Source organism: Rhincodon typus, chromosome 7 (genome assembly GCF_021869965.1).
Source record: "Rhincodon typus isolate 14 chromosome 7, sRhiTyp1.1, whole genome shotgun sequence".
Lineage (NCBI taxonomy): Eukaryota > Metazoa > Chordata > Chondrichthyes > Orectolobiformes > Rhincodontidae > Rhincodon > Rhincodon typus.
Genome location: NC_063338.1, coordinates 56,556,064 through 56,567,633, shown reverse-complemented (window position 1 = coordinate 56,567,633; position 11,570 = coordinate 56,556,064). Strand labels below are relative to the sequence as shown.

General features: G+C 41.7%; 1 protein-coding gene across 1 annotated transcript in view; it reads right to left on the bottom strand.

Moving 5' to 3' along the window:
* LOC109915026 (grancalcin-like) overlaps positions 1-11,360 on the bottom strand; it is a 37,856-nt gene extending 26,496 nt beyond the window's left edge. Inside the window, exon 1 of the mRNA XM_020514636.2 lies at positions 11,118-11,360. Within this exon, the coding sequence (XP_020370225.1) occupies positions 11,118-11,141 (24 nt within the window). The 5' untranslated portion in view covers positions 11,142-11,360. The remainder of the gene's footprint in view (positions 1-11,117) is intronic.
* Between the last annotated feature and the right edge of the window lie 210 nt (positions 11,361-11,570).

Below are 11,570 nucleotides of genomic sequence, written 5' to 3'. Positions count from 1 at the left end.
TTTCCAGCATCTGCAGTTCCTACTATCTCTGATACAATTTTAACCCCTTAAAGATCAGTAAGGCCACCTATGTGTGGAACCACAGGAGATGGGCAAGATACTAAATGGGATAGAGAATGTAAGGAAAGAAATAGCAATTTTTTGAAAAGCATCTATATGACAGAGGTGGTGGTGCTGCACATCTTAAAACACATAAAAAAGTGGATAAATCCCTGGGACCAGATCAGGTGTACCCAGAATTTTGTGTGAAGCTATGGAAGTGATTGCCGGACCTGCTGCCGAGATACCTGTATCATCAAAAGCCACGGGTAAGGTGCCGGAAGACTGGAGGTTAGCTAACATGGTGGCATTATTTAAGAAGGGTCACAAGGAAATGCCAGGGAACTATACACTGGTGAGCCTGACATCAGTGGTGGACAAGCTGTTGGAGGAAATTCCGAGTGACAGGATTTACATGTACTTGGAATGGCATGAACTAATTAGTGATAGTCAACATGGCTTTATGCATGAGAAAATGTGCCTAACTAACTTGATCGAGTTTTTTGACGTGACAAAGAGAATTGAAAGCAGAATAGTGGATCTTGTCTATATGGACTTCAGTAAGGCGTTCAACAAGGTTCTACATGATAGATGGTTAACAATAAGTTAGATCACGTGGAATACAGGGAGAACTAGCCATGTGGATACGAAATTGGCTTGAAGGTAGGAGGCAGGTGGTGGTGGTGGTGGGAGGTTGCTTTTCAGACTGGAGGCCTCTGACCAGTGATGTGCCATAAGGAATTGGTCCTGGGTCAGCTGCTTTTTGTCATTTATGCAAATGATTTGGATGTGAATATAGGAGGTATGGTTGGCAAGTTTGTAGATGACACAAAATTGGTGGTGTAGTGAACAGTGTCAGAGGTTACTTCAGAGTACGAGTCCTTGATCAGATGGGCCAATGGGCCAAGGATTCACAGATAAAGTTTGATCTAAATAAATGTGAAGTGCTACATTTCGGTACGGCAAATCTAAGGATTTATACACTAATGGTAAGGTCCTGGGGAGTGTTGCTGAATAAAGAGACATTGGAGTGCAGGTTCATAGTTCCTTGGAAGTGGAGTTGCAGGTAGACAGTGCAGCAAAGAAGGCATTTTATACACTTGCCTTCATTGGTCAGTACATTGAGTGTAGGAGTTGGGATGCGATGTTGTGGCTGTACTAGACATTGGTTAGGCCACTTTTGGAATACAGTGTTCAATTCTGGTCTCCCTATTAAAGGAAAGTTGTTGTTAAATTTGAAAGGGCGCAGAAAAGATTTACAAGGATGTTGCCAGCGTTGAAGGTTTGGAGCTATAGGGAGAGGCTGAATAGGCTGGGGCTATTTTCCCTAGAATTTAGGAGGCTGAGGGGTGACCTTGTTGAAGTTTATAAAATTGTAAGGGGCACGAATAGGGTGAAGAGTCAAGATCCTTTCCCCGAGGTAGGGGAGTCCAAAACTAAAGCATATAGGTTTAAGGTAAGAGGGAAAAGATTTACGCGTCCCAAGGTCCACCTTCTTGCGCAGAGTGGCTGGCTGGTACAATTACAACATTTGAAAAAAGCATTTGGTTGGGTATATGAATAGGAAGGGTTTGGAGGGCTATGGGCCAAAGGCTGGCAAATGGGACTAAATTACTTTGGGATACCTGGTTGGCATGGGCGAGTTGGAATGAAGGTTCTCTTTCTGTGCTGCACATCTCTTATGACTCAGGACCTTAGTGATAGGAGACCCTACAGACAAGAGATTCTGTGGCCCCAAACGGGAATCCAGGATACACTTGAACTGGAGGGAGACCAATATCCTGGCAGGCAAATTTGCTAGTGCTACAAGGTAGGGTTTAAACTAGATTGGCAGGGGGTGGGATCCTCAACAGCAGGTCACCAAGTGCAAGGCTGGATGGAGATACAGTAGTCAGAAATAGCATGTTGAAGAGACGGGTCAGGCAGGAACAGGACAGGGAATGAGGAATGCCTGTCAGATTAAATTGTATCAATTTCAATGCAAGAGGGCTGACAGGCAAGGTCAATGAACTCAGGGCACAGATAGGTACCTGGCACTAGGATATCATAGACATTACAGAAACATGACTAAGGGAGGGACAGGACTGGCAGCTTAATGTGGCAGGGTACAGGTGCTTTAGGCGGGACAAAGCTAGAGGAAAGAGGGGAGTATCACAGCAGTAGTCAAAGACGAAATAACTGAAGGATCATCCAGTGAGACTTTGTGGGTGGAGCTAAGAAATAAGAAGGGGATGGTGAACTTACAGTTTGTACTATTCGCCCCCAAATAGTCAATGGGAATTAAAGGAATAAATATGCAGGGAGATTGGCGAGTCTTGCAGGAGCAATAGGGTTGTCTATAGTGGGGGATTTTAAATTTTCCTAACACATACAGGGGCTGCCATAGTGTTAAGGGCTAAGACAGGGTGGAATTTGTTAAATGTGTTCAAGAAAGTTTCCTCAAGCAGTACATAGAGGGTCCTATTCGGGAAGGGAAAAAAAACAACACTTGACCTGCTCTTGGGAAATAGGACAGGACAGGTGAGTGAAAGTGGGGGAGCACTTTGGGACCAGCGACCATAGCGCTATTAATTTTAAAATAGTTACCGAGAGGGACAAAACTAGTCCACAGGTTCAAGTCCTAAACTGGGCAAGGCAAATTTTGATGGAATTAGATAGGAGCTTGCAGGGGTTGACTGATGTAGTTTCTTTGCAGGCAAAGGAACCTCTGGCAAGTGCGAAGCCTTTAAAAAAGTGTGATAGCTAGAGTTCAAGGTCTATATGTCCCTGTGAGGGTGAAGGGCAAGGTTGGCAGGGGTAGGGAACCCTAGATGACAAGAGATATTGAGACTTTGACCAGAAAAAAAAAAGGGGGGGGGCATGGCTCAGGTACAGGCAGCTGGGATCAAGGGAATCCCTGGAGATATATAGGGGATACAGGAGGGCAAAAAAGGAGGAACAAAATAGCTTTGGCAGGGAATCAAGAGATATAGTGATTGGGCAAGAAACATAAGTAACTATAATTGCAATAAGTGACAAAGCAGTACCACAGGCTATTGGGTCCATTCCTGAACCTTGGTCTTAGTGGATAAAGCACCAAACAATATGCCACATTATTTGGTACGGTATTGGCATTGAGAGCGAGACAGTGAGAGCGCGATTTCGGAGCTGCATCCAAAAAACATTAAGCGTTTTCCATCGCACACCTAACTTGTGCTTTAGATGGTGGACAGGCTTAGAGTCAGAAAGTGAATAACTCCCTTCAGAACACCTACCTTCTGTCCTATTCTTGTAGCTACAGTATTCATGTGGTTGGTCTAATTACATTTCTGGTCAATGGAAACGCTGTTGGAGAAGATTTGTCAATGGTCATACTATGGAATGTGAAAGTGATGTTCCAAGATTCTTGGAGATGTTATTGTCCGGTACTTTTGTGACATGAATACAATTTGCTTATTAAGGCCAAATTTTGCCCACATCTGACCCTCGGACGCACCTGCATCTGAGGTGTTGCAAATACCACCAAATATTGTGCAATTATCAGGGAACATTTCCAAGTTTGATTTTGAGACAAACAGATCAATAATGAAGCAGTGAAGGCGGCTGGGCCTAGAAAAGTACTCCAAGAAACTTCTTAGGTGATTCCCTGTAGTGGTGACGATTAGAGACCAATAAGCTAACAAACAATCAATCTTTCTCTGTTCTAGGTAGCTGGAGTAGTTTCTCTGGTTTCAAATGATTTTAATTTGACATCACACACAGTCAAATGCAGACTGTGAGGTTGTAGACTCGCTTGCCGAGCCAGTGTGTGTTCGATTGCAGACGTTTTGTCACCCTGCTAGGTAACATCAGTGCACCTCCGGTGAAGGGGTGGTGTCTGTCCCACTTGTTACTTGTATGCCTCGGGTTGCTGGGGTGGTCGGCATCACTTCTGGTTGTTTTTCAGTGGTTTGTGCTTCAGGTCCAGTTCAACGTGTTTGTTGACGGAGTTCCAGTTGGAATGCCAGGCCTCCAGGAATTCCCTGGCATGTCTCTGTTTGGCTTGTGCTATTATTGATGTGTTGTCCTGTTATACCAGACTCAAAACATTAATTTTGCTTCTCCCTCCACAGATGCTCCAGACCTACTGAGTTTCTCCAGCATTCTGTTTGTTTCAGATTTCCAGCATTCACTTTTTTTTTGCTTTTATACTTAAAGGTTCTGCTTTGTTAGGTATATATCCATTTGTAGCTGTATTTGGTCAGCTTGGATAGAGTTGGGGCCCAAAGCGTTTACTGCATCCAACATGCTCAGTGGATTTAGCGATGCATCATAAAACATCAAATTGACTAAAGGCTGGATTTTGTGATCACAGAATTGTATGATGCAGGAGAACTGAATGGTTAAGTTTTGAACAACAGTCAAATCAGACTCAAAATGTTAACTCTGTCTGACTGTGTTTCTCCAGAACTGCTCCCTCCTCCAGAGATGCTGTCAGACCTGTTGTGTTTGTTCCAAAGAATTCTGGAGAAACGCAACGTTGGGGACTGAGATGGATCATCCAACTAGCAACTCAGTCTAATGATGCTTATAAATATTTCAGCCTTTTCTTGCCATCACGAAAAATCAAATTCTCATGAAAGCTGTTCTCAGCTATTCACATATGGTTGTAGCAGCATTGTAATGTTTTGATCCAATCCATTGTTTCTGAAACCATTTAGTTCTGTCCCTAGCATGTTATTGCTGTTGTTTAACAAGTATGTGGTCCTGCATTGTAGACTTACCAGGACAGCATCTTATTTTTTTCGTATGCCTGGAACTCTTTCACAATCCTCAATGAATTAGCTTTGGTCCTTCAGTTTATTGGCAATGGTACAACAAAGAATATCCCCACACCTTGAGGTTACAGGTTATCACTGAATAAAAATTGTGCTTCTACTGATAACATCCAGCATCCCATAGATGTTCAATTTTTCATGGCAAAAACCTGCTTGTAATCTATGTTATTGGGTACAGCCCTAGTAATGCACAACCTAATGGAGGGTGTCCTCTGAGCAAAGCTAGGACTTTATTTCCATAAGGAACAAGTGGTGGTAAATACTGTCAACTCTGTTAATGACAATGTCAAGTTGCAAGCTGAATCTAAAATTGGCAGAAAGCAACAGTATTGGATGACAGGCGTTTGTGACTTGATTGTCCACTGGGGTTCCGCAGGGAACAGGACTAGGACTATTGCTTTTCATGGTATATCTCAACTGTTTAGACTTAAAGTAAAGGGGCACAAAGTTTATGATTAAAAAAAAAAGTCATGTGTTGATAGTGAGGAAGAAAGCTCTAGAAAAGAGTTTGAGGCTACAAAGATATCAATGCACTGATCAGGTGGCAAGTAACAAATTAAATTCAATCCTGAAGTACAAGGTGATGTATGAAGAAAGACAAGGTAAAAAAATACACAAATGCTAGGATACTGGCATGTATACAAGAGTAGACAGACCTTGATATGCATACCTACAGATCTCTAAAGATTATCAAGGCAGGCAGATAAAGTGACTAAAATGACACGCAAGATCATTTCTTTATTAGTCAAGGCACAGCATAGACCAGAGGTAAGGAAAACTTGAGAAATACACAATTAAAGTAGTGCATAGAATTGTCATGACATTGAAATTAAGGATGGAACTGCACAAACACAAGTACAGAGGAAAGCTACAAGGATGCAAGCAAGAAAAATTTAGCTATTTGCAAGATAAGATAAACTATATTAATTTTCTTTGAAAACAAGCGGATACAATTATGGTGGGCTCAAACAGAATAGATATGAAGGACATTTTCCTGAGTAGAGGGGGCTGAGCACACACAAGAATGTGGATCTTACTTCATTTCCTGAAATAATGGTAGAGTAAGAATCCCTCATCACATTTACAAGTACAGTCAGTTCCAATATAACACGATAGTTCCAACCTTGTGCAATCTCACATTATAAGAAAATTGCGCAATAGCCACACCACTTAAACTGATAAGGTTGGAATTGCACTATAGCCAATACAGGTTAAGGAAAGAGACAAAAAAAACTGCAATGCTGAAATCCAAGGTAAATAAACAGGAGGCTGGAAGAACACAGCAAGCCAGGAAACATCTGGAGGAAAGGGGAAGTCAACATTTCAGGTATTACCCTTGTTCGCATTCTACAAATAGCGGTCTAAATTCTTCAATCACATTAAAGCCGATTCGCATTGAAGAAACACGCATTATAGCAGAGCCAACTGTACTTGGATATGCATCTGAAGAACTCTAAAGCAACCAACAAGGCCGTTGATCAAGGATTGGGCAGGATTGCTTTTTGCAGCTGTGACAGACACTATGGCCGAAATAGTCATCTTCCGTGACGTAAATGTTTAGGTAGATTTCTCCGTCACTTTGATCTGTCCATCACCTACTATAAACCCAAAGGCCAGGACTCGACCATTAATGCTACCAAGCCACCCAGTGATAAACTGTGATATTTTCAGCCAGAAAATACCTCAGTGCTTCTTCCAAGTGGTAATCAACATGGAGGAGTACTGATTCATTAGTTGAGGTAGGGGTCGAGGTAATGATTGTTTAAGACTTCATATGGTCCAGAGTCACATGTTGCAAACTCCGCACTATCTTTGCTAGTCTATGCGATGTTTGGGGGCTTGTGCCAAAACTATTAACAAGGAAACCTTTGCAGGGCAATCTGGGCTAAGTGCGCATTTGTCCTGCACAAGTCCTATATCAACACCAAATCAGGTTCCCTTCCAGTTTAAGCACATTATACTACACTGTAGAGATTTGGTGCAACTAAATGGCTTATTGAGCTATGTTGAGCGGGTATTAAGAGTCATCACATTGCTGAAAGTTTGAAGTTATACATCAGCCCTACTAGATGCAAGATTTCCTCAAGAAAATCAGTAAACAAGATGGATTTTTACAACAATTTAGTAGTTACATAGCCACCATTACTGATACCAGCTTTTTAAAATCACATTTGAGACAGATTTTAATTGAACTTAATTTTCCAGCTGTCATTTCAGAATTCAAACTCACGTGGCTAGATCATTAGACCAGGCTTCTGGATTACCAGTCCAGTAACATAACCACTATGCTACCGTTCCTAGTAAATTAGCAGGTCCATCATTATCATTTTTTTCACTCTACCTCCCTTCTTACATAAAATGGAGGACATTTGCAACTTTTCAACCAAAAGACAATACCTAAATCTAGAGAGCTTTGTAAAATTATAACTAATACATCAGCAAGTTCCTTACCTATTTCTTTTAAAGCCTGGTGTGGAAACCATCAGGTCCTGGAGATTTGTCTATCTTAAGGCCCATTATTTTCTCCATTACCATTTTTCTTACTTATATTAAATCCACTGAGCTCCTCCCCTTGACTTATTTTTAGGTCCCCTTGTACCGCTGGTATTTTGTCCTTTTTCTCCACTGTGAAAATGGATACAAAGTACTCATTTAACAAATCTACCATTTGCTTGTTAACTATTATAATTCTTACCTGCATCCTTCTTTAATGGGCCACATTTCCCTTCATAACTCGCTTTTCTAAATACATTAAGAAAAGCAGTCACTGTCATTTTTTTTCAAATTCTCTTTTGCACCTCATTACTTTCTTTGCATCTCGTTTTCTACAGCTCAGAGTCTGCTGGATTCCACATACAGTTGTATGTGCTGAAAACATTTAAATTTTAAAGAAAATAATTTCCAAACCTCATTAGAAATGTTTCCGAACAACTACCAGTGGAAGAATACTGAACTGACTAGATCAAATGCCAAGCTCAACTACTCAAATCACTGGAAAAAAAAAATTTGCCACCCATCAAACGATGTAGCCAAATCCTTTTCAAGATGAGACATACATATGGGCCAAGACTGAAGAAATAGCAACTTGTAGGGAAAATGTCACAAACTTAAAAATAATGCCGAGTAGGCATTAAAATACCTCACTAAGTTACCACAATCAAAAATATCTTGCACCACGTGTTAGGTTAATCTTTTAGATCTAAGATGGGGGAAACTTTTCACAAGTTTACTGTCAGAGTTAATGATTGAGGCTATTTAGCTTCAGCCATTGAATCTATTCATTAATTTTGGCGTTAAGCTCTACAATTATGCATTCTATTATCCCAACATTTTATTCCTCTGCCATAGTTTAACTGGCAGAGGAAAACAGTAAGGCTTGAATTGGAAGGGAGAAAATAAAATCAAGCTCATGCATCTAAAAAAAAAAGTTTGTTCTGTGATCAGTAGAGATTTTTAAAAAAGAAAACTTCTTACTAGTAGTCAGTAGTTAGTTCAATCCAACTCTCTTCTCAGTCACAAAGGTACTGGGATCAAGTCCAACTCCAGAGATTGGAGAACTTAATCTAGCACAGTACTGAAAGATATTAAACTGTCATGGCGCTGTTTTTCAGATAAGATGCTAAAACAAGGCCCCACATTAAAGGGGGCCAGTTAGCTAGGCAGCTGGTTTGCAGTGGAGTAAAGCACGGGTTCAATTACTGCACCAGCTAAGGTTACCGTGAAGGACTCTCCTTCTCACCGTCTCCCCTTGCCTGACCTGATTAAACAGCCACCGGTCATCTCTCTCTCACACAAAAGAGCAGCACTATGCTCTGGTAAGACTATAACAACATTTCCTGGTGTCGTCATGCAACAGTCACTGAAAATAAGTGTGCATGTGCAACATGTTACCTCAGGTAGTAATAAACTATGTTAGCCTCATAGCAAGTGGACTCGATGATAGGAACAAGGATGTCTTGCTGCAATTATATAGGGCATTGGCAAGGCCACATCTGAAATACTGTGGGCAATTTTGATCTCCTTACCTAAGGAACGATGTTCTTGTTGTAGAGGAAATGCAGTCAAGGTTTACTAAATTAATTCCTGGGACAGCAAGATTGATGGATGAGCAGAGCTTAAGTCAGTCAGGACTGTAGTTACTGGAGTTTAGAAGAATGAGGGGGATCTCATAGAAACTTATACAATTCTAACAATACTGTTCAGGTTAGGTACAGTAATGATGTTCCCAATGATGGAAAGTCAGAACCAGAGGTCAGTTTCAGGATAAGGACAATAAGTCCCTTGCGGACTAAGATGAGAAATTTCTTCATGCAGAGAGTGATGAGCCTGTGGGATTCACTACCACAAAAGTCGGTAAGGCAACAACATTGTTGTTTTCAAGGGGATCAAAGAAAATGGAGGAAGGGCATGATTAGGGCATCGAGCTTCACGATCATAATCAAATGGCAGAGAGCAGGCTCAAGGGACTAAATGGGCTACTCTTGCTTCTATTTTCCAAGTTTCTATTTGCCCCCTCAGACAGATGTGAAAGACCCAAAAGTAGCATTGCAAACAAGAGGAGGTCTCTTGTGCTTGGAGCAATATTTGTCTCACAACCAAGATCACCAAAACAGATTTTAGATCATTAGTTCATTGTTGGAATGCCTCAAGTAGTAACTGAGATTTCCTGAATGCTGGAATTCCAATATCTGTGGTCTGAGTATAATGAAAGGAAGATATAGATTGATACAGCATCTTTCAACTCAGAACATTCCAAAAGGCTTCAGACAGACTTCTGTACTTCTTCCAATAGTGCCATAGTATATTTGACATTCTTCTGAACAGGGCAGCCAGGGTCCTGGTTTAATCTCTCATCAGAAAGACAGCACCAGCAACAGTATAATACTTCCTTCAGTAGTGCACTGATGGGTTTGCCTAAAATTATACTATACTCAAGTCTCTGATTAAGACTGAACCCCTCCCTTGATTTAGGAATGTGAAAATGCTACCTTCTAAAGGCTTTTTTGTGACAAGGAAGGAGAAAAGGATAGTTTTTTTCCCCCCCAAGTTGAAACAGAATATGTATGTTGAATTATGTGAACAATTTTGGAAACAAGAATACAAAGTTCATCAAAATTGATAATAAGAACTTTGGCAAGACCTCATTTTCAGAACTAGCAAATTTAGGTTCAACATCTCCAATAACGATTTTCCAAATTTAATTAATGCATGAAAGCTCTTGTTGAACGAGGGGGGTCTGTGGGTTCTTGAAATTTACAAGGCAGGTTTTGTTTTAAATTTAAACACAATTATTTGATTCAGCAATCAATTATTTTAGTATCTTATATCAGCCTTCTTGGTTCCCGATTGATCACTAGTCAAACGGAGGAATCTGCTGCGTCCTGCTTCAAGCTGCAAGAGCACGCAGAAGCAGCCATCCCACTTTTCTCGTGGAGAGATGTTTGACCAAGATTAGTAACATCGACAAAAATCAAACTTTTTTTTTAAATTAAAAGTCGCACAACAAATCTGAAGTCCTTGAAAATGTGAATATGTTTGTGTTAAAATGAGTTGAATGGAACACTAGTGAATAAACCAGGAACTTATCAGTAAATGGAAATTGCCACAAACTAACGAAAAAAGACACTCCATTTTACTTTGAGGTACAGGTTTACATGATCCGCCAGTTAAAATGGAGTGCCTTTCTCCACTAGACCACGGCAAATGTACACAAGTACTAGGAAATCCAGTCTTATAGGTCCCAAATACGTATTAATTAAGTGTACAAGAGAAATTCCGCACAGAAAAAAAAATTGCAAATTTTTTTTGAAAAAAAATCACAAAGGGTTAACTCTCAACAGACTTCGTTTGCTTTGCGTCGGCTCCATTCTGGCGAAACCAAAACCAACCATTAAAGGAATTCGCGTCCTTACACGTTCACCTTTCTCTCTCTCTCTCTCGCTCTCACACACACACACACACACACACACACACACTCCCCAAACACCCCCACCCCCACCCCCCCTTGTTGCCAGCATTTTGAGCGGCCATGGAATTTGAAAATGGGGAGGAGGCTCAGTTCCTGATAGTGAACAATGAGGGAGGAGGGACGGGGTACCAGGGAACACACCTACTGTCACCACCACAGACACAGAGCCCGAAAATAATGACTGCGGGGAGGCAGGGCCGGGATCTCACATATACACACACACAGACAGACAGAGACAGGAGGAGATGGCCTAGGTCCCGTTACCCCACTCTCCCGAACATCAAACAAAAACAAGCCGAGCCGCACTCACTCACCCCGCCATATCCTGGGTAGGCCATCACCTCGAAACGCGCTGCGGTTAACACTGAAAGCCGAGAGCTGCCCAAAGGTCCTGTACACCCCGCAACCCCCGAGCCTCTAAAGACGGCTGAAATTCAAACGGCAGTTGCTCCTGCCAGTCAGTGACGGATGGGACCGCCACCTCCCTCCGGTCCTCACTTTCTTCCCCCGTGTCACACCGAAACAAGTCGCCGATCTATTGCCCGCCTTTCTCACCATCCCAATTGGACAGCCGGCCCCAGGCACCAGCATCCGATTGGGCTATTGTGTTGATTGACGCACCAGCTCGCCAATCGGATGAGAGTACTGTGTTCCTGTGTGACAGTCAGAAGGCGAGCGGACCATGTTGTAGTTTCGCACGTTCAGATTGTGCACTCGGACCTGATGAGACAAACACACTGAAGAAATGCAAAGGTCTGCATGCTGCA